At 35.0% G+C, this 24,798-nt stretch overlaps 1 protein-coding gene across 2 annotated transcripts in view; it reads left to right on the top strand.

The window, feature by feature from the left end:
- The first annotated feature begins 2,825 nt into the window (after positions 1-2,825).
- The window catches only part of LOC136025887 (zinc finger protein 543-like), a 55,279-nt gene continuing 33,306 nt past the window's right edge, over positions 2,826-24,798 (top strand). Inside the window, exons 1-3 of one of the 2 annotated variants that reach the window (XM_065701935.1) lie at positions 2,879-2,953; positions 14,767-14,901; positions 23,753-24,004. In XM_065701935.1, coding sequence (XP_065558007.1) covers positions 23,763-24,004 — 242 coding nt within the window. In that variant the 5' untranslated portion in view covers positions 2,879-2,953; positions 14,767-14,901; positions 23,753-23,762. Of the gene's footprint in view, positions 2,954-14,766; positions 14,902-23,752; positions 24,005-24,798 lie in introns of both variants that reach the window. The other variant, XM_065701934.1, reaches the window with a different exon arrangement.

Genomic DNA, 24,798 nt, shown 5'->3' on the forward strand with positions numbered 1-24,798 from the left:
GCTTTCTGTGTCTGTGGAGGAAATGATTTCTTACGCCGTTTAGACGTCTCTAGGTAACCATGTCCTTCGCTAGGCGTGCTTTACGACGCTGTTCAATAGCATCTAGAGTTTCATGCCATATCCAGGACTTTTTTCTGGGCGTCAGACGACCGATAGTACTTTCAGCCAAAAGCAATGCGCCGTCCTTGAATAGTTGCCACGCTTCTTCAGATTCTGAAATTTGACCAAGACAGTCGAAACGGCTTGAGATGGAGACAACATAGACCTGGCGTGTGTTAGAGTTTGCAAGATTGTTCAGGTCTAATTTGGGGGGACGGTGATCACTTTTCTGGGCTTTCAAGCGTAGTCTAAGGCCACAGACGACAAGCCTTTGGTCGGTGTTTCCCAATTATGCACTTCTGTAAGTTTGGCAATTAGTTATAGAGGAACGCTAGCGTTGGGACACGATTATGTAGTCTAGCATCTTTCTTGTTCGTCCGTCATTGCTATATCAGGTATATTTGTGAACTTCCTTCCTTTGGAAAAGGGTGTTGGTGATCAAGAGATCGTGAATGTTGCACAGCTGAAGGAGCCTTAGCCCAATGTCGTTCAAGCAGTCGGGTGTTACAGGTCCTAGAACATTGTTCCAAACGCCGTCTGTATCTCTGACACTGGCGTAGAAGTCGCCAAGAAGAGTTAAAACATCATGAGGGAATACTTTTACTAGGATGCTAGACAGCTGAGCGTAAAAACGATCTTTCATCTAATCTAAGGTTTGGTTTGTTGGGGCGTAGCAGACAATGATGGTCCTGTCTGATATTTGCTCGTAAGAAATGAGACACCTTCTGGTCTGAGAGTCTAGCACAAGTGCAGCTCCATTAGTTTTGGTTCTCTGATCACCCGACCAGATTAAGTGATAGCCTTCACCAGTGTCTTCAGGGTCGTTTCCTATAAAATGAGCTTCAGTTACACCTGCTGCAGCCACACCAAAACACTTGAGTTCTAGCGCAAGCATTGACTTCGCTCCAGGGAAGTTAAGGATCAGAACGTTCCAAGTGGCCAGGCAAAGACCACCTTGGTCAATAAAGTTCAAACGATGGTTAAGTTTTGGTCCGGGAACATGCTGATGTCTTGAAGGGTAAAAAGAAGATCGATAATCCGAGACGGTAACATCACTATTCGTTGCAATTAGGTTCTAGTGGAGGGTCGCAAGCCCAACCGACCCTAGGCCTGGGACATGATTAGCTAGAGGAGTCTAACTATTGAGTGTCCCTGGGGTGGGCTCCACCCACCTTGTCCACCCTTTGCGTGGAGTATCTAGTTAGCGGATTCCCCCATATCCATTGGCACGTGGTCAGCAGACCAAAGTCTGCTTCATTCCAGGAAAGCTCCACCCACCACCAGTAAAATAGGGAGAGACCAAAAACCCGTCTCTATTTTACCCTAATGAAATAAGACGAACGAGGCTCAGCTCGAAAGCTATCGTTAACATCCTTCTTCATTTTTTCTAAAAATAAGCCTTGACCAGCGTCGCCAGATGTAGCATAATTATGCGGAACATAGCATAATTAGAAACCAAAAGCATCCAAGCATAATTCTCCTTAAGATAGCATAATTGTAGCACAATCTAAGACGATGTAGAACAACTCATAACATCATATCAATAAAACGAACACCAAAGATGGTTTATCGAGTTTTTCAACCAAACTAAAGTAAAATTTTCGGCACAGCGACACACTATGAACCATCTGGTATTTTTTTTTTGTTGTGATTCTGCGGTCTCTGGTCTATGGCAAAGAAAAGCGCGCGCAAGATATTTGAATTTAAAGACATTTGGTGATTGGTTGGATTGGATTGATGAAGATGATTGATGAAATTTTGAGATTTAGAGGGGTTTCATGTTATTGGTGTTGAACGGTGAGAGAACTTTGCTGTGCGATTAGGCCTAGCCCTTTCAACCAAAGGCAATGTTTCATGGTTCAAGAACTGGTTGATAGCTATTATATAACAGCTGACACCAGCTAGACACCAAACTATCACCGAAACTCCAAAAGATTTTGTGAAAAGCTTATGCTGATCAATACGCGAAATGAGAAACTTTACAGACGAAAGAGTTTTTCCAGATCTGGCAGAACTTGCCGAGAGGATGCTCTCCCTATTGCATTCGAACGCAGACTCGGAAGGAATTTTTTCTTGGATCAGTAATGTCAAGACAAAAAAGCGGAATAGGTTGAAGAAAGAAAGTATTGTAGCCGTACTGGTCACAAAATCGCGACTAAGAACAAAAGATACAGTTTGCTACAAATATGTCCCTACAGACAATCAGATCAAGCTTCACAATTCCGAGAACCTCTACGTAGCCACCCCACCCCTTGGTTAAGAAGTCGATTCCGAAAGTGAAGATGAAGAAGATCATTTCATATGAACCGCATTTCTCCTCATTTTTTAATGGATCTGAAATAAAATTTTAATGATAATATAAGACACTATGTTTTTCAAATGCCACCAACCGCTTGGAGAAGAAAGACGACTTGCGAAAAAAGACGAAAAACATGAACCAAAGTGTGAACCAAGATCCTTCCCCTGGACATAAAAAAGCCTTTTTACTTATTTTCTATGCTATTTTACCTTTTTCTTTGCCTCCTTTGTTTATACCCCGGTTTTCTTCCCTTAGCGGGTTAAAAACAAATTATTAGGCTATTATTATCAGATTATATTCTATTCAGAACCTTTATTAAGATAAGATAGAATTCGACAGTCCTAACTGATCAACTTTTTCGTGAAACCTGGGAAAATATAGAAGTGTAGCATAAATCTGTCCAAAAAAGCATAATTTTGGGCTTAAGGAAGCATAATCCTCTCCGTCCGATTTTGCAACACTGGCCTTGGTCATACAAATCTTCAATAATCAACTTAATTTTATGCTATATTTTCAAGGAGTGTGAAAATAAAAATATAGCGTAGGCTAAGATCAGTAAGTTGCCCATTATTAAGGTTACAGCCTAGGCTATCAAAAATTGTGGGATAGATTAGCCTAGACCTGTGATGAAAATCCCTACATTATAAGATGCTAAGAGTTACAATGTATAGGCTATGACTTAGAACCAAGACAAGGGCAATAGAAAGAGATTTGCCTCATTCTAGAGCTATGGCTCTTCTGAAGGACAAATTATATATGGTCTATCCTACATATTTCTCCATTACAAGTGGTTGGTTATTGTAAAGCAATGAACTTTTAGACCCCTTTTTCATATTGATTAATTTAAAGAATTCTTTTCATAGGCCTAAAAGAGGTTGTGGTACTTGTATGATATAGCCTAGTGCTGAACACTCAAGAAGTTAAGTTAGGTCTTTCCTATTGAAATAGGCCCATATACCTAAGGATGATAAAAATATAAGGTACTTCATGTTTGCCCTGCCGGTAAAATTCTAGTCCATTGACTTCTTGCTATCTTGGAAAGTTGTTGGGCTAGAGAATTGAAACTTTCAGGGATGTGTCTACAGGCTAAAGCATATCCCAGGAAGTTATTTTGAGATCCCTAACTATACCCCTTCCCCCTCCTCTATATAATGCAGTTTTTGGTGCATTACAGCTTATATTTTGGTCAAATTTGATCCTATATTACTATTAAAAGTGTAAATCCTTGCTTACCTTAGAAAAAATCAACTTTTTACTGTTTTTTAAGCTACTATATTCTATAATTAGTTCACCTGCATTGAAAAACAATTATTACCTTTTATGGTATAGTTCAAAATGGAATGCAGGCATTTAAACGCATCCCCTGTTTGAAACTCTAATCTTTAAAGGGCTTTTGACAGGGGTAATACAGATAAGACTTTGAACTATTAAGGGGCTTCTCACTCAAAATTATGATTTGTTGCTACAATTGGGTAAGGTTTATGTTATATGTGTGTCAATAAAATTTATTTTGTAAATCATAACATCATTGAGAAAGTCAATTTCTTCAAGAAGGCCCAATAATGATTCTTAGAAACCTGAAGAGAGGTGAAACAGAAATTTAGTGGGAAAAATATGCACAAGTCCTAAATACGTGATTGACATAACTGTAATGGATATGCTCTCTTTGGGTGTTTTTTTTTTTTTTTGGGGGGGGGGTTAATTTGAAAAAAATTAGAAAGATGTATTTGTAACTTACAAATGGGTGATCAGATCTTAATGAAGTTTGATATTTAGAAGGATCTTGTGCTTCAGAGCTCTTTTTTTAAATCCCAACCAGATCCAGTGACATTGAGGGGAGTTGGATGGGGAAACCAGAAATCTTGGAAGACATGAAAGTTGAGGTATCTTTATCTTCAAAATGGGTGGTTGGATCTTAATGAAACTTGATATATTCAAAGATCATATGTCTGAGATGCTTAATATAGATGCTTATACAGAAATTACTCTGTATATGAAAGGGGTTTTTCCTCCTCAACGCCCCACTTTTTACGCTAAAGTTTGACACTTTCTGTTAACTTTACTTTTTAAAACAGTAAAAAACTTTAGCAGAAACAGCAGGGTGCTGAGGAGGAAAAGGCCCTTTCATATATGGAGTAATTTCTGTTCATTTTAAGTTTTAATGTTGCTCCCTACTTTCAGTTAAAAACACTTGTGTTTTTTTATTTAATTTATACCATAGTTTTATAAATATATATTTAAAATTATCAAAATAAACCAAAAATAAGCCCTAAATAAACATTAATTACAACACAACTATCCAGAAAAGAAGTTTTACAAAAGAAAGTAAAGGACCATATTAAACTTAAGACAAGCTTCAACACATTCCTATAATATTTAAAGCTCAATGTTTTGTGAGAAACCAGGAAAGGAAAATATATAATTAATGAAAAAAATCAAATAGTTGAGAAAATGAGAATTTTGTCAGCCAGTAGCAAAATATGAAGACGAAAATCAAGCAAATATTTCGACAAGGACCTCTGAATAATGGAAGTGTTTTCAAACAAAATGAAGTGGTGAGGGTTATTGTGCACGTGTTGGGCCAAGGCAGAATCAAAATTCTTGGGCCTTTGGTGCAAACTATGACTTTGTTGATTGAATATTTGTGTTTCAACAATCCCTTCTCCCAATTATTGGCGTTTTACCAATATAGAAGATTTAGAAATGTTACACACCCCTTAAATTTTGAAAACTGGTATTTTTCACATTTCTAAATCTCTTTCATATGGTGGTATCCAGGAAGTTTCCAAGGGGGAAGGGGTATTAATGATTTTTTTGAGGAATCTTTATAAAACAACAACTATGAAACGCATGAAAGACTTGTTTATATTCGTTTCGCTACGTTTTTACGAGTCGGAGAAAGGTTTTGGACGGGGGGGGGGTACATACCCTTTAGCTCTCCTGGATACGGCTTGTTTTTTCCTAGCCTATTTGAATTTAACAAGAAAAGATTGTATTAATTTTCTCACAACCGCCCACATATCTACATTCTCATTAAAACAAACAGTCTTCTCAATATTTGAACTCCACATTAATTACTCTTTTAAATACCGGATGACACATGGAAAGGTAATTACAAGTGACATAACAATTCCCCCGGAAGCCAGAACAGCTTTCCGGGATCTGAAAGGAGCTTTTGATGAAGTTATAAGGTAATTTAGCATTCTTATTTTTAATGTATTTGTGGAATATTTATAATGACGGAAATATTGTTAAAGACTGCTTACAAATCCAGAGCTGGAACAGCTTTCCGGGATCTGAAAGGAACTTTTGATGAAGTTATAAGTTAATTTAGCATTCTTATTTTTAATATATTTGTGGAAAATTTATAATGACGGAAATATTGTTAAAGACTGCTTACAAATCTGTAAATTGTTCATAAGTCTTCTTTGTGTTTGTTGAGTTGAGAGATCCCATCTAAGACAGTGTCAAATAACACAATTTAGGCTGTGATTGACACGCAAATGCTGAAAGCCATAAATTTTGTTGACCCTACAACAGGAGCCCATACCCAAAATATAGAACGGACATGGAGGGAAGTGAGAGATAACATCCCCACTTATGGTAGAAGAGAAGAACATATGGAAGGATATCTTGCAGAGTATTATTTCAAAAAAAAAAAATTCCGGCAGATTGAGAATGCATTATTTCATGAATTTCATATCGGAGCTTTATAACCCTTCATCAGGCTAAAATATAATTGGAGTCCAGACATTGAAATATAGCATAATTTTATAAATACTAGAGAGAGAAAACGGGTATAATTTCAACAAAAAGTGGAAACAATACATTTTTTTTTTTGAATAAATGAAACTTTGAATAATGATTTATTCTTCCCAGCAGTTTAAACTTGCCCCGCATATTTGGATGATAAATTTGAGGAAGTTTATGTGAGTAACAGAGGAGTGACATGTTTGAGGTTTTAAACAGTTAATTGATTTACCATTGAAAGAAGTTGATTCAAGTTGATAGCAGAAATAAAAGAGAAGGATATTTTGATGAAATGAAAAATCAAGACGGGAGGCTCGTCAAGGATTATATTTCGATAAATCAACTATTTATATTGCAAGTGTTGTTTGGATAAATGAAACTTTTGAATAAATGAAATTTTGAATAATGATTTATTCTTCCCAGCAGTTTAAACTTGCCCCGCATATTCTTGGAACCGCCCCATAATCCCCCTCTAGATTTTTCACTATATTTTCAAAACGCATTTTACACCTCCTAAATTGTGTTATGTGACACTGTCTTAGATGGGATCTCTCAACTCAACAAACACAAAGAAGACTTATGAACAACTTATGGATTTGTAAGCAGTCTTTAACGATATTTACGTCATTATAAATTTTCCAAAAATATATTAAAAATAAGAATGCTAAATTACCTTATAACTTCATCAAAAGCTCCTTTCAGATCCCGGAAAGCTGTTCCGGTTTCCGGGGGAATTGTTATGTCACTTGTAATTACCTTTCCATGTGTCATCCGGTATTTAAAAGAGTAATTATTGTGGAGTTCAAATATTGAGAAGACTGTTTGTTTTAATGAGAATGTAAATATGTGAGCGGTTGTGAGAAAATTAATACAATCTTTTCTCGTTAAATTCAAATAGGCTAGGAAAAAACAAGCCGTACCCAGAAGGGCTAAAGGGTATATACCCCCCGTCCGAAACCTTTCTCCGACTCGTAAAAACGTAGCGAAACGAATATAAACAAGTCTTTCATGCGTTTCATAGTTTTTTTTTATAAAGATTCCTCAAAAAAATCATTAATACCCCTTCCCCCTTGGAAATTTCCTGGATACCACCCTATGAAAGAGATTTAGAAATGTGAAAAATACCAGTTTTCAAAATTTAAGGGGTGTGTAACATTTCTAAATCTTCTATATTGGTAAAACGCCAACAATTGGGAGAAGGGATTGTTGAAACACAAATATTAAATCAACGAAGTCATAGTTTGCACCAAAGGCTCAAGAATTTTGATTCTGCCTTGGCCCAACACGTGCACAATAACCCTCACCACTTCATTTTGTTTGAAAACACTTCCATTATTCAGAGGTCCTTGTCGAAATATTTGCTTGATTTTCGTCTTCATATTTTGCTACTGGCTGACAAAATTCTCATTTTCTCAACTATTTGATTTTTTCATTAATTATATATTTTCCTTTCCTGGTTTCTCACAAAACTTTGAGCTTTAAATATTATAGGAATGTGTTGAAGCTTGTCTTAAGTTTAATATGGTCCTTTACTTTCTTTTGTAAAACTTCTTTTCTGGATAGTTGTGTTGTAATTAATGTTTATTTAGGGCTTATTTTTGGTTTATTTTGATAATTTTAAATATATATTTATAAGACTATGGTATAAATTAAATTAAAAAAAACAAGTGTTTTTAACTGAAAGTAAGGAGCAACATTAAAACTTAAAATGAACAGAACTTACTCCGTATATGAAAGGGCCTTTTCCTCCTCAACACCCCGCTCTTTACGCTAAAGTTTTTTACTGTTTTAAAAAGTAAAGTTAACAGAAAGTGTCAAACTTTAGCGTAAAAAGCGGGGTGTTGAGGAGGAAAAACCCCTTTCATACACAGAGTAATTTCTGTATAAGCATCTATATTAAGCATTTCAGACATATGATCTGTCTATATATCAAGTTTCATTAAGATCCGACCACCCATTTCGAAGATAAAGATACCTCAATTTTCACTTCTTCCAAGATTTCTGGTTTCCCCATCCAACTCCCCTCAATGTCACTGGGTCTGGTTGGGATTTAAAATAAGAGCTCTGAAGCACAATATCCTTCTAAACATCAAACTTCATTAAGATCTGATCACCCATTCGTAAGTTACAAATACATCCTTCTAATTTTTATGGCACTTGGTATTAACCAAGTGACATATAGCAATCGCCAATTCTGTCGGTCTGTCTGTCGGTCCCGGTTTTGCTACTTTAGGCACTTCCAGGTAAGCTAGGACGATGAAATTTGGCAAGTGTATCAGGTACCGGACCAGATTAAATTAGAAATAGTCGTTTTCCCGATTTGACCATCTGGGGGGGGGAGTAGGGGGCCGGTTAATTCGCAAAAAACAGAAAAAGTGAAGTATTTTTAACTTATGAGTGGGTGATTGGATCTTAATGAAATTTGATATTTGGAATGATATTGTGACTCAGAGCTCTTATTTTAAATCCTCACCGGATCTGATGACATTGGGAGGAATTGGAGGGGGGAAACCTAAAGTCCTGGTTTTGCTACTTTAGGTACTTCCAGGTAAGCTAGGACGATGACATTTGGCAAGCGTATCAGGGACCGGACCAGATTAAATTAGAAATAGTAGTTTTCCCGATTTCAACATCTGGGGGGAGTGGGGGGCTGGTTAATTCGGAAAAAATAGAAAAAATGAAGTATTTTTAACTTATGAGCGGGTGATTGGATCTTAATGAAATTTGATGTTTGGAATGATATTGTGTCTCAGAGCTCTTATTTTAAATCCCGACCGGATCGGATGACATTGGGGGGAGTTGGAGGGGGGAAACCTAAAATCTTGGAAAACACTTAGAGTGGATCGGGATGAAACTTGATGGGAAAAATAAGTGCAAGTCCCAGATACATGATTGACATAGTTGGAACTGATTCGCTCTCTTTGGGGTAGTTGGGGGGGGAGTCATTCTTAAAAATTAGAAAAAATGAGGTATTTTCAACTTACGAACGGGTGATCGGATCTCAATGAAATTTGATGTTTAGAAGGATATCGTGTCTTAGAGCTCTTATTTTATAACCAGAACGGATCCGCTCTCTCTGGGGTAGTTGGGGGGGGGGGGTTAATTCTGAAAAATTAGAAAAAATGAGGTATTTTTAACTCAAGAACGGGTGATTGGATCTCCATGAAATTTGATATTTAGAAGGATATCGTGTCTCAAAGCTCTTATTTTAAATCCTGACCGGATCTGGTGACATTGTGGGAAGTTTGGGGTGGGGAAACCTAAAATGATGGAAAACGCTTAGATTGGAGGGATTGGGATGAAATTTGGTTGGAAAAATAAGCAGAAGTCTTGCATACGTGATTTGCATAAATGGAACGGATCCGCTCAATTTGGGGGGGGGGGGTAATTCTGAAAAATAAGAAAAAATGACGTATTTTTAACTTACGAAGGAGTGATCGGATGTTTATGAAACTTCATATTTAGAAGGACCTCGTAACTCAGATATCTTATTTTAAATCTCAACCGGATCAAGCGTAATTGGGGGGGGGGCAGTTGAGGGGACCGGAAATCTTAGAAAATACTTAAAGCGGTGAGATCAGGATGAAACTGGATGGGAAGAATAGAAACCTGTCTAAGATACGTGACTGACATAACTGGACCGGATCTGCTCTCTTTGGTGGAATTGGGGGGGGGGGATTTTGAAAATTGAGGTATTTGTAACTTACGAAAGGGTGACCAGATCTTGATGAAATTTGATATTTAGAAGGATCTTGTGCTTTAAAGTTCTAATTTCAAATTCTGACCAGATCCTGTGACATTCGGGGGAGTTGGAGGGGGAAACCGGAATTCTTGGAAAACATGAAAATTGGGGTATTTTTATCTTACGAATACGTGATCGGATCGTAATGAAATTTGATTTTTAGAAGGAATTCATGTCTCAGAGCTCTTTTTTCAAATTCCGACCAGATCTTTTGACATTGGGGGGAGTTGGAGGGGGAAATCTTGGAAAAACACTTGGAGTGGAGGAATCGGGATGAAGCTTGGTGGATAGAATAAACAAATGTCCTTGATACGTGATTGACAGAATCGTACTGGATTCGCTCTCTTTGGGGGAGTTGGGGGGAGGGTTCAGTGATTTGGCGAGTTCGGCGCTTCTGGACGTGCTAGGGCGATGAAAATTGGTAGGCATGTCAGGGAGCTGCACAATTTGACTTGATAAAGTCGTTTTCCCAGATTCGACCATCTGGGGGGCAAAAGGGAGAGGAAAAATTAGAAAAAATAAGGTATTTATAACTTACGAGTGGGTGATCGGATCTTAATAAATTTTGATATTTAGAAGGACTTTGTGACTCAGAGCTCTTATTTTAAATCTTGACCGGCATTAAGCCTCTTATTATCCTTTTTAAATCAATCTATTGATTCATAGAATTTTGTTAGAGCTCATACCATATGATCTCTTGGGTCTTAGCTCTTCTCGCCTCGTCACAAGTGCCATATGAGCTCTTAGCTCTTGTTTTCAAATTAACCCCTCCCCCCCCAAAAAAAAAAACTCACCCAAAGAGAGCGTATCCGTTACAGTTATGTCAATCACGTATTTAGGACTTGTGCTTATTTTTCCCACTAAATTTCTGTTTCGCCTCTCTTCAGGTTTCTAAGAATCATTATTGGGCCTTCTTAAAGAAATTGACTTTCTCTATGCCGTTATTATTTACAAAATAAATTTTATTGCCACACATATAACATAAACCTTACCCAATTGTAGCAACGAATCATAATTTTGAGTGAGAAGCCCCTTAAAAGTTCAAAGTCTTATCTGTATTACCCCTGTCAAACGCCCTTTAAAGATAAGAGTTTCAAACAGGGGATGCGTTTAAATGCCTGCATTCCATTTTGAACTATACCATAAAAGGTAATAATTGTTTTTCAATGCAGGTGAACTAATTATGGAATATAGTAGCTTAAAAAACAGTGAAAAGTTGAATTTTTCTAAGGTAAGCAAGGATTTACACTTTTAATAGTAATATAGGATCAAATTTGACCAAAATATAAGCTGTAATGCACAAAAAACTGCGTTATATAGAGGACGGGGGAAGGGGTATAGTTAGGGATCTCAAAATAACTTCCTGGGATATACTTTAGCCTATAGACACATCCCTGAAAGTTTCAATTCTCTAGCCCAACAACTTTCCAAGATAGCAAGAAGTCAATGGACTAGAATTTTACCCTAAAAGCAAAGAAAAAGCAACTAGTAACTGAAAATTAAGGTAAAATTTTGTTTTGTCAAAAATTTCAACAAGTATAGACCTGTCATGTAGGCAAATTTCAGGGCCCTCTAGAGGGAGAAGGAGTGGAGGTGGGTACTTAAAAATACCTTCCCAGGACATACTTTAGCCTGTAGACCATTCCCTGAAAGTTTTATTTTCCTAACCTAAACCCTTTCCAAGATAGCAGGAAGTATATTAACTAGAATTTTACTGTTTTTAGTTCTGAAAATGCAATTCCTGTTATTTGAGTAGAATTTTGAGCCATATCAATGTTTTTTTCTAAATTTAGGAAATGTATTTGCATATGTTTTAAACCTTATAAAATGGAATTCAGCAAAGTTATGAAGCTGAAAACAGTTTTTTTGTACTTCAATAAAGTAGAAAATCTATTTTGTAAGGTTTTACTCTTATAACACATATTTTTAAAGGTCATCAAAGGTCAGGGCCCTCTAGAGAGAGAAGGAGTGGAGGTATTTGCTTCAAAATACCTTCCCAGAACATACTTTAGTCTGTAGATTCACCCCTAAAAGTTACATTTTCCTAACCTAAACCCTTTCTGAGACAGAAAGAAGTCAATTAACTAGAATTTTACTGCCTAGGTAAAATTCTACTTTAGATACTTTTGACTGTCTTGGAAAGGGGTTAGGTTAGGAAAATGAAACTTGTAGTAATGAATCCAGAGTCAAAAAACATACTCCTGGAAGGTATTACAAAGCTTCCATGTTAACCCTCTTCTGATTTTTAAGTCTTAAAAATCTGTCTACTTGACAGGTATATAGCCTGCCTATGAAAATTTTGACAAAACAACATTTTAAGTCAATTTTTTAGTTATCAGTTTCCTTTTCTTTGGTTTTAGTTTGAGAATGCATTTCCTGTTATTTGAGTAGATATTTAAGCCATATCAATGGGTTTTGTACAAAATTTAGGGAATTTAGGTCTATTTGTGAATCTTTGAAATCTCATAAATTGGGATTGAGTAATGTTGTGAAGTTGAAAACAGTTTTGTTGTAATTTATTTAAGCAAAAGATCTATTTTGCAAGGTTTCACCTTTATAACACAAAACATTTTTAAAGGTCTTCAAAGGTCAGGGCCCTCCAGAGAAAAAAAGATTAGAGATAGTTTCTTCAAAATACTTCTCTGTGACATACTTTAGTCTGTAGACCCTTCCCTGAAAGTTTCATTGTCATAACCCAACTCCTTTCCAAGATAGCCAAAAGTAGCTAAAACAGAGTTTTACTGTAAAGTATAATGCATGCAAAATGGGTAAATATTTTGTTGTTCATACTATTGACTTGCAAATAAAGAGAATATACAACTCAATACCTTTTTTAAGCTCTTTGCAAATATAATAATTGCTTTTATTGTAAATTCAATTTTAAGCCCTTTTTGAGCTCTTGAAAATGACAAAAATATTTCTAATTTTTTGGGTAAGAAAAGGCTTAAAATGGCATAACCTAACCATTCTACACCTTCTTCCATTGGATTTCATATTTTCAGTATTTTATTGAAAATGCTATCAATAATATGAACAACAAAAAATTTACTGCAAAATGTGCTTTCTATAATTATTCTGCATATTATGAAGTAAGAATTGTTTTGTCACTTCACACTGTCCAAATACTTTGCCAACTAACCCCCCTGCTATTGTGTTAATATATATTGCCCAAATAGGGATGATACCTTTTTATTGACAGTGAAATATAAAATTATTTAACTGGATATTTCGAACACATATACAGTGTTCATCATCAGCAGTAAAACTAAAAGACATGAATAAAAATAAACAGAATTTATACCTAATAAACTAATTACATATAGTTTATTGCTCTTATTTTTTTCAATGCAACAGCCGAGGCAAATCTCTTTGACCTTTTTGGTTCCGGTTCATTAGAATTATCTGATATATTACGTGGACAGAGGTCATAGCTCTTAGGTGAGGTGATATTTAGTTTATTTTTTCCTAGAAAGGAAATTTTTTCCTTTCTAGAATGTTCTGACAATATTCTGGAAACAACAGAAAAGAAAGATATCTTTTGTTCTCTACCATATGTTCCAGGTTTGAGTGAAAAACTTAAAAGAATTTTACAAAATAATGGTTTAAAGGTAGCTTTAAGAGGTAGTAATACTTTGGCAAGTTTTTTAAATTCTGGAAAGGATCGGACTTCCGTAGAGCAACAAAGTGGGGTTTATAAAATTCCATGTACTTGTGGAAGCTCTTATGTGGGACGTACTAACCAGAATTTAAGAACGAGATTGCTACAACATCATAATTCCATTTCATCGTCTTTAAAGCAAAATACCAAACCTGAAGATTTCACGTCGGCCCTCGCGGAGCATATCTTTAATTTTCCAATTCATTTTATTTTGTTTGAAAATGTTTCTTTGATTTCTAGGGACCAAGGTTTAAAGCAAACTTTCAGGGAAACAATCGAAATTAAAAAAATTCTATTCAAGAATAATTCCATAAACAGAGATACAGGTGAATTTGGATTGAACTCAATTTATGATAATTTACTGAGGTCAAATAAAGTAAATATCACTTCACCTAAGAGCTATGACCTCTGTCCACGTAATACGTCAGTTAAATCTAATGAACCGGAACCGAAAAGGTCAAGGAGATTTGCCTCGGCTGTTGCATTGAAAAAAATAAGAGCAATAAACTATATGTAATTAGTTTATTAGGTATAAATTCTGTTTATTTTTATTCATGTCTTTTAGTTTTACTGCTGATGATGAACACTGTATATGTGTTCGAAATATCCAGTTAAATAATTTTATATTTCACTGTCAATAAAAAGGTATCATCCCTATTTTGAACTGTTTTACTTTCGTCATGGAAAGGCAGTGTGGTCTTCGAAGTTATCATTGCCCAAATTATATATGCCCCTTCCATTTTGTCACTTTTTTTGTCTATTTGCTACTAAGCTGAAAGAAACTAGGAAAATAAACCACTTTACAGTGTGTCAATGGATGAGCAACTCAAGTGGTTGGTGCTATATCATACAAGTACCAAGGTTTCATATAAAAATAAAGTAAAATTCTAGACAAGTTACTTTTTGTTATTGTGGAAGGTGGTTATGTTAGGTAAATGAAACTTTCAGTTATGAATCCAGGGCCAAAAGCATACTCTTGGAAGGTATTGTCAAGCCACTGTGTTAACCCTCTCCTGATTTCTAAGTCTTAGAAATGATGTTGAAATACCTCCTTGATAGGTATTGACAGGCTCCTTGACCTATTGGAATTTTGACTATACAACATTATAGCTTAGTTTTCAGTTGTTGTTTTTTTTGGTTTTATATTTAAAAATGTAATTTCTGGTATTTGTGTTGAATTTTAAGCTGTAATTTTTTTTTTCAAAAATGTATTTGCAGATCTTTGAATTAGCATAAATTGGGATTGAGCAAAGTTGTGGAGCTGAAAACACTTTTATTGTACTTCATTTAAGTAGAAGATATATTTTGCAAGGTTTCACCTTAATAATGCAAAGATTTTTAAGGTCATCAAAGGTCAGTGCACTCTATAGGGAGAAGGAGGGTAGGTAGGTGCTTTGAAATAGGACATACTTAGTCCTGGGAAGTTATTTGTACTGAAAGTTTCATTTTTGAACCTAACCAGTTTCAAGATAACAAAAAGTAGCTTGTCTAAGATTTTACCAAAAGTAGAGAGCTTTTTTAAACCAAAGATGTGCAGAAACAAAATCAAATAATTTGTCTAATATAAAACTAACAAAAAACTATCAGTAAGTAAATTAAACCCAAAACAAAACAGAAATCACAATAAATATTCAAGTCAATCCAAAAAAAGAAAAAGAGAGGAACTACAACAAAGAAGAGTTGGGCTAACATCCCCTGTGTCTTCTAAAGACCAGAACATAATTTGCACTTTAATGAAAACTATTTTTGTTAAAGTTGTAAAAGAGAAGGCATAAAATGTGTTTTGTTTTCAGTAAAGTACAAATTATTTTCTAAAATCTTGAAGGCACAAGGGGTGTTAGACCTACTCCTATTTGTTGTTGTTTATGCATGTTTTGAATTTGACTTGGTTAAGAATTAAAGAAACCTAATTTCTGTTTAATGAAAACAATCTTTATTCCAAGCTATATTATTTTGTCTTGTGAAACCAATAAAAAAAAAAAAAAATCACAGTTGCAACCAACAATGCTAAAAAAAATACTAGATGAATTTAGATTGACAGTTTAATGTATATACTAATATCTGTTCCCAAAAATCTAAACAATTTTGGACTTTACAAAGTTAAGAAAAAACAGAAAATGTTTAAAATGTATTTTGTTTTTATTAAAGTGCAAGCTGTGTTCTGGTCTTTTGAAGGTATTAACCCCACTCCTCTTTTGTATTTATTTTGGTTGTTTTGAGTTTGACTTGATTATTTGTTGTAATTTTTTAGAATTAATGTAGGCTAATTTATAATTTAGTGTAATTTCAAAAAATATAATTTTGTAATTTATTGTGATGTTTTCAGAATTTTATAGTGTTTCCTAATGGGGACTTGAACAACTAAATATTTATCCACACCAGTCCCAAATATTTAGATTTAGTCCACCTTATTCTTCTGTCATTTAAGCATTATCTTTCAGTTCTTTGCATATTTGGAATGTTTGATAAATTTGCCATCTTTTTCAAATTCTAGAATTGTATATTATCAGTTACTGTCTATCAACAGCAAGTCCACAAATTTGCAGTGCCAAGCACAGTGAATATTCATTTTTCAGCTGATACATACAAACAAATAAAAAAAGACATTTTTTAAAGAAAAATACAGAGCGATATTTAAACCTAAGTAGAAATAACATCTTAATGGTCAAACTAGACGACCAGAAGTTACTACAAATGAAGAGATTAAACCTAAAAGATTCTGAAATTAATATAAATGATCACCACCCACAATGATATAGAAGTATATAATGATGAATTAATCATAAAAAAGTCAAAGCTAAAATAAATAATTGAGTCAAACTTAACATAAACAGAAATTACTACAATCAGCACTATGGCTATTGTATAACTCGAAATATTTTAAGGCCTGTTGGGTCAGTTGTGTTTTATTGAAAGCTGTATGTATTTTGAACACTAGTTTAATTTGTAAAAATATATACAAAAAAGAGAAGATGAAATAAAATCACCATAGCAATTAAAACGAGTGAAAAAAAAACTAATAAAAATAAACTAATTATTTGATGTAGATTTGTATTGGTTTGTCAAAACCTTGGCAATTCAAAATAGGCTATAAGATTTTATTTAACCAAAATTTTTGAATTTTCAGTCTTATAACTTTAAAAGAAAATGTTTAAATTTAGTTTGGTTTCCTGTGAAGCAGAATCAGGCAATGGCCTTCTGAAGGCTCAGGGGTGGTTCAGTAGCCCTTCTTCTGTCTGTTTAATAGTTTCCACTTGTTTTAGATATATTTTTTTCTTTTGTTTTCATTGGTATCAGTATCTGTTATCTTTGACTATTTGTTTCAATTTCTCCTTGGTTTTGTACGAAAAGAGGCTATTTTGATAGCCTCAATTTTTTTCAAAAATTGGAGGTATATATTCTCTTTTGATTTTCATGTAAACAAAATTAGAGGTATCAGCAACACCTTGGTGAGGAAAGTTCCTCATGACCTTTGCATCCAGGGTAAGGGTGTCAATTTATGGGAAAAGAAGATTTTGAGAGATATTGTTTTAGTTATTTTAATAAAATAGCAACAAGTCTACTTTGTTATTTCTTTCAAAAAACCTTTTTCTTGCTATTTCCACCAAAAAACTGGGAAAATAATGAAATGACCCTCCCAGACTTTGAAAAAATATTCCCTGTGCCACTTGAGTTTTCATGAATTGTTGCTTCTGTTGCAAATTTGAATTGCAAAGAGTTTGTTTTGACTGCTCAGATACAGGAAAAATTCAGTTTCATTCCCTTAGCCACTCTTATGATCTTTTACATTAGGCCCTTTTGACAAATTGGATGTACATGATGCCCTAGTTCAACATCCCTCTCAGCATTTCCTAAGTTTAAACCTCTCATCCTTAGCTAGTCCTCCAACAGTGCAGATGCAAATAACTGGATGCATATACTGATTTCATTTGGATATTGCAGATATCCAAATTTCCTGAAAATCTCAACTTAATATCCTTTGCTGTTCCTGAGACATTGCAACTCCAACTTTTTACAAGCTTGATGTATTTTTTGTTTTTTGATTTTCTTCAAAATCCGCATCAATATTCCCTGAAAGTTCTAACTTAATACCCTTTCCTGTTCCTCAGATATTGCAGATACAGTCACTTGAGAACCTGGATGCACCTAGTGACTTAGTTCAATATTCCAAGAAAATTTAAACTTAATGCTCATGGCTGTTTCTGAGAACTTAAACCTCTTAGCTGTTCCTGAGATATTGGAGATATGATAATTTTATAATCCAGATGTGTATAGTGTATTTTGGCTCCCTCAACATTTTTTGAAATTTCAACTCATTCCTTTAGCTGTTCCTCAAATATTGCACTTACGCCATATTGACAACAAGAATGTGCATAGTGTATTTTGATTTGGTTCGTTCTATCTCTTAACATTCCCCAAAAGTTTCAACTTGAAACCATTGAAGAACCTGAAAATTTTAACTTAATGTCCTTAGTTGTTCCTGAAATGCCACACAAGCTCCCAATTTCCATTTTAAGCCATATGTTCAGGCTAACGCTGATTTTTATTATTTATGGTTCCTTCCCCATGGACTGTGGGGCTCAAATTGTCTTTGCAGGCATATGTACTGAAACTTTTGCCTATTTTAAATAAAATGGCTATCTTAAAATTGTGATTGGATGTCTTTGAAGGTTATGTGGTATCAATTCGCGTAAAAGGGCTAGGGAGGGGGATTGGTTGTACTTCATTTTCTTTTAACTAGAAAAAGGATGCTAGAACGTTCAGCTTCCAATCAAATGAGGCCCCTATGAAATTTCTGCACTCACCTGTTTCTTTGACTCTGGGAATAAACTTTAAATAATACATTGAAGGTATAAGGATCTTTACCATGGCAATGCTAGAGCATTGCCTCTAATTTCAAATTAAGTTGATACAATTGCTGCATTTATGGACCAAGAGCAAGATTTTAGCAGGTTGATTTTTAGTGCATGTGATTTTTGCATTTTCATTTCCTCTCTCAGTAATTTAATTTTCTCTTTAATCTTCCAGTTCCAAAATTTTTTATACATTTTTTCTTATTATTGTCATTTTTTGGATTTAAATAAGCTGGTAAACTCACAGGACAGAGTTGCAAGGTTATCTATATTTTTAATTAATTCAGAAATTGAGCAGGTGAAATGGCTGTACTGAATGACAAACAAATTTTAAGCATTTTGAAATTTCTGTAGTTTTTATGTAGTTTATTTTCATTGTCTTTCAACTTATCTTTTTATTAATTGTATTCTTATCATTTATTTACCTGAAATAATGAGCTGTTAAAACTAAAGTACTTTGATTGTAATAATAGTGATACTTTATCTAATGTGTCTGAAGTTACTCCTTCCCCTGCATATCATTTCTATTCTTCAGGTTTTTTTTTAATAAAAAAAAGGAGTTTGTAAAGAAATTAGGTTGAATAGACCTTTTCTACTTGAAGAAAAAATTTAATATAGATGGTGTCCCACTCCAAGTGGTATCTTAACAAGTTATGAGAAGTGTCAATGAGCAAGGGGTATGGGACTTCCCCCTCTAAGATTTGGAAAACTCTTTTTTTTTGGGGGGGGGGAATTTTACTGAAATATTTGGTCTCCATGGTTTTCTAAAAAAAAAAAACACATAAAATTATCTCTTAGATTTTTATAGATACATTGTGTCCCATCCCCCTATTTTCTGTGAAGTTATTCTAATGTTCTAGAGGCATTGTGAGGGTCTAAACCCTTCATACTGCATAAATTAGAAAATGAATATGGAATTTATTATGTCATGTTGGCTGCTATTCTGCTAACCTGATGCTGCTATTCTTCTTCATCTTGTATTTACTCTAGTTCCCTGGTGATTTTGCAACACCTCGTCACAATTATTGACTATAGGTTCATTTGTAAGAATATATCAATTAGTTTGTCTTTTCTTTCCTTCTACTTTCCTTTCATTTAGGGGACCTTACATGTTCCCTCCACTCTAAGTTTTCCCAAATTTCTGAGCATATCTTAGTAAAATTAGAAATTACAACTTATTTTATTGTTGGTTCCCTTCCCCATCAAAAATCCTATATGCATCACCAGTTAAAAAACGCTGCTAAGGAATGCTTTGAAGCTTTGATTTTAAAGACTTCGCAGTTCAAAGCAAAAATCTTGGGATGACAGCAATTAAAAAATAAATGACTGATGCCCTCTCTTTACTAGGTCAACACTATAGCATTAACTATGATGGGTAATCAAAGCAACCTTTTTTTTCTAAATAGTATTAATTTACTGTATTTTGTCTCCATTCCAAAGCTAAATACCACTTTTAAAGATATCTGGTCAAAATCATTTTTGTGTAATATCTCTGAGTTTTTATTTCCCAAATTTCTGAGCATATCTTAGTAAAATTAGAAATTACAACTTATTTTATTGTTGGTCCCCTTACTACTACTACTACTACTACTAACTCACTGCAGCACCAAGCCGCCTGAGGCCAACACTGCTACGCACGCTCCTTCTCCAACCTAATCTATTTAAAGCCTCCCTCTTTACACCCTCCCAGGAAGTTCCCATTTCCTTTAAATCTTTATTTATGACATCCTCCCAACCCAGACAAGGACGACCTGCTTTCCGTGTAGCCCCAGACGGTTGGCCAAAAAGGACAACCTTCGGTAATCTGTCATCCTTCATCCATAGAACGTGGCCTAGCCATCTCAACCTTTCTTTCATTATAGCCCCAGAAAGCGGGATTGAACCACACTTTTCGTACAACCTACTGTTTGAAATACGATCAGTCAGCCGGGTACCCAGAACAATCCGTAGGCAATTTCTCTGGTAAACATCTAGTAAATTTTTATCTGCTTTTCGGAGTGCCCATGCTTCAGAGCCATATTTGACCACTGTCATCACTGTAGCTTCCAATATTCTAATCTTGGTTTGTAGACTTATCTTTCTATTCTTCCAAACTTTTTTTAATTTTGAAAAAACACCCTGAGCCTTAGCTATTCTACTTTTAACATCTTCACTGCTCCCACCATCTTTACTAATAATACTACCAAGGTAACTGAAGCTCCTAACCTGATCAATCTTTTCGTTACTTAATGTTACCTGTTCATCTTCACTTATTCCTAGCCTTAGTGACTTAGTCTTCTTAACATTGATTTTCAAGCCTATTTTAGCACCCTGAACTCGTAAAACCTCTAAAAATTCATTCATTTTGCTCACACTTTCATCTAATATGCTTAAATTATCAGCATAATCTAAGTCCAGGAGCGTTCTTCCTCCCCATTTGATTCCATGGTCTCCAATTGCCTTTCCTGTGCTCCTTAAGACGAAGTCCATCAAAATGATCCATATAAAGGGGGATAGAACATAACCCTGCTTAACTCCTGATTTAATACAAAACCAGTTGCTAACCTCATTTCCTACCTTAACCGCAGCAGTATTATTCTTGTACATAGCGCAAATCACTTTAATGTATTTTTCTGGTATACCATATAACGATAAGACCTTTGTTAACGCTCTTCTATCAACAGAATCGAAAGCTTTGTCATAATCGATAAAACTGAGGACCAAAGGTGTTTGACAACGAAGGGACTTCTCAATTATTAACCTAAGAGTGAAAACATGGTCAACACATCCTCTACCTTTTCTAAAACCGCATTGTTCTTCCCTTAAAACTTTGTCTACAGCATCTCTCAGTCTAAAAAGTATCATATTACTAAGTAAGTTGCTACCTACAGAGACCAGACTAATGCCTCGATAATTACGACACTCACTCTTGTCACCTTTCTCATACAGTGGTTTAATTAAGGTTTTCCTAAAATCATTGGGTACTTCCCCTTTTTCAAAAATCAGGTTCATAATCTTCAGTAGCTTATTCCTAACCTCAGAGCCACCATATTTAAGAAACTCATTAATCATACTATCAGCACCTGGGGCCTTATTATTTTTTAATCCTTTTAGTACTGTCGCTAATTCTTCCTCACTAAACAAATCTTCCTTCACATCCAAGGTATCACAAACTTTTTCATTTTCATTTATATCTTTTCCTGCAACTGTATCTCGGTTTAGCACATTCTCAAAATGTTCCAGCCATCTTTCTTTAACTTTTTCCTTATCACTAATTGTGGCCCCATTTCTATCTTTAACTGGGACTAGTCCGGATTGGCTTCTCCCTTTCAATTTATTAACATGCCAGTATAATTTTTTACTATTATGCCGTCTAGCCGCATCTTCCAGATCCTCAGCAATTTTATCCATCGCCTCCACTTCACATCTCCTTAGTTGATATTTTAATGCTTTCTCCACTTTCTTTACATTCCTTTTGTTTTCATACGACCTATCACTCAGATAATTCTTATACAAACCCTTTCTACTCTTTATTAAACCTAAAGCTTTTTCACTAATATTCCTAGTTGCAGTCTTAGCACTCTTCCCTAGGACACCATCAGCAACTTCACAAATTGTTTTTTGAAATTACTCCATCCATCTTCCACATTGTCAAATTTTAAACCCTCAAGTTTAGTACTCAACTGTTCCTGGAATTTTTTTCTCAAATTTTCATCCTGAAGTCTACCAACATCATAACTCTCCGGGAGGGAGTTACCCTTCCGAAATTTCAGCTTTAAATTAACCTTAGACACTACTAGATGGTGATCTTTACTTTTAACATCAATAACGGCACTCCTATACACCCTAGTATCTTGTATTGATCCTGCTAGTCTTCTGTTTACAATAATATAATCAATAAGGTTTGCTGTATTGCCATAACGTGAATACCATGTCAACTTATGGGCCATTTTGTGACCAAACACAGTATTGGTTATAACTAGGTTGTTATACCTACGAAATTGCAAAAGCCTATAGCCATTACTGTTTTCTTTTCCTACACCAAATTTACATAGGCTGGGATACCATCTATCCCTATTTCTACCAACCTGGGCATTAAAATTACCTAGCAAAAACACCATATTTCTACCTGGTACCCTGTCTATTTGCTCCTGTAACTGTAAGTAAAATTCATCTGAGTCACTAGTATCTCCATCAGTTGGTTCAATGGGGGCATATACTACTATAACTAGTACCCTAAACTTTTTAGTCATAAAATGAGCAATTAGTATTCTATTATTAATACTTTCCCAGGCTAAACAAGACTTAGCAGCTTCCTTTTTCATCATGAGCCCTACTCCCTGTCTATGTACCCCATCCTTCCTGCCTGAGTAAACAAATTCTATGTCACCTAATTTCATGCTTCCTACCCCTGGGATATGAGTTTCTGAAACTCCTAATAAATCCAGTTCAAACCGTCTGAATTCGTCAGTCAAAATGTCGATGCGATAGTCATTTTTTAACGTCGTAACATTCCAAGTTCCAATTTTCATCTTCTTCAAATCTTTGAAATTATTTTGGCCTCAGGAAAAGCAGTGATCCCGGATACCAGTGCAGGATGGGGACCAATATATCTTCTCAAGTCTACACCGAAGCGCTTAAGCTGGCTTAGAACCGGACAGCATGAAGTCCCTGGGACCTCCAGTAAGTTGGAGGCTTTGTGCGATCCTGGGCCCATCTTGGTCACAACATGGTTTTCAGCACTTGGCGATGCTCTTCTATCAATAAGAGTCGAAATCCTGCACAGACAGTCCCAAGCCTATTACCTCCGACTCATTATATATTCATGCCTACAAATATTATGCTACTACGGGGATTTATTTTAATGAATTACTGTGAAAGGAAACGAATATTGGATATATCTTCCTTACGGCGCGCGGGATTGAACCGAGAAACTCTCGATCAATAGAGTCGGCCTTATCCAATACGCCACCATAAGGTGGCGTGTTGGTTCCCTTCCCCATCAAAAATCCTTTATGCATCACCAGTTGAGAAACGCTGCTAAGGAATGCTTTGAAGCTTTGATTTTAGAGACTTTGCAGTTCAAAGCAAAAATCTTGGGATGACAGCAATTAAAAAACAAATGACAGATTGACTCTTTACTAGTTCAACACTATTGCATTAACTATAATGGGTATTTAAAGCAATCTTTTTTTCTTAATATTATCAATTTAGTGTGTTTTGACTCCAGTCCAAATTTAAATGCCACTTTTAAACATCTGGTCAAAATCATTTTTGTTTAATATCTCTTTGAGTTTTTATTAGACCTGTGGTTCTTTTTCATATTCATTTGTGTTTGAACTGCTCTTGACTTCGTTTCTTTTTAATTGCAGGTCATTTAATATGGCAAAAAAGAATAAAGAGCTGAAAAAGACTGTGAAACTGTCCAACGATAAGCATTCGCATATAATAGAAAATATGATGAAGGAATTAAGTGACATCTCTACTGACGTGACCGTAGTCTGCAGTGATGGACAAATTCAAGCTCACAGCTTTATTATAGCACAAATGAGTCCTGTATTTTGCTCTGCACTCAATGGGTTTCCTGAGGGATTTCAATACTATGTCACTCTGCCTGATCTGCAGTAATTTTTTATAGCTATTTTAAGTTTTGATCACTATGAGCCTGTAGGGAGCAACTTTTGATTGGACAGAATTTTATGTAGAGTAAATGACAGATAGAATTTTATCATACAAAATGTTATTGCCATTGATTACTTTAACTTCGTTAATACCGGCTTCCTCGTCTGTACTTTTAAGCCAAACTGAAATATAAACTATGACTTAACGGGTTAAATAAATATAAAACTAAGAGTAGAAACAGGCACTAGTGCCAGCAAAAACTGTCAACACCATCCAGCGTTTCGTGACACTTAACCTCCTTTTTTTAGCTTTGTAAATTAATTATTTAATTTTTAATTAATTAATTGTTTTTCTTGCCAGGAACTGAAATTAAACACTAAAGTAATTTCACCAACTGAAAAATTAAATTAATTATCTTTACTAACAATGAAAAAAAATGTCAAACTGTGAGCAAAATCATTCTAGTTCCTGAAACCTCATTCTGGGAAAAATGCTATTAAACATATCAAATTTTTGTAGTTAAGTCAAAATTGTATCAGCTTAATTTTTTACTCCGCTATGACTTGTTATCCTGAAGATGTTATCATGTCACTTCGGAAAAAATGTCAATAAGCAACAGGGGGTTGTACAGAGTTCCTCCATATACCATTAAAGAAACAGAAAAAAATATGTATTGTGGAAGAAGGAATTTCAAAAATTTTAGTTTGAACAGAAATGGATTGTGTTTGTTGTCAGGGTGCATAGTTACAAATTGGCTAGAGTCAAAAAGTTTATCACCATAATAGGTACAGGGTAC

This window comes from Artemia franciscana, chromosome 4, assembly GCF_032884065.1.
Source record: "Artemia franciscana chromosome 4, ASM3288406v1, whole genome shotgun sequence".
In the NCBI taxonomy this organism is placed as follows: domain Eukaryota; kingdom Metazoa; phylum Arthropoda; class Branchiopoda; order Anostraca; family Artemiidae; genus Artemia; species Artemia franciscana.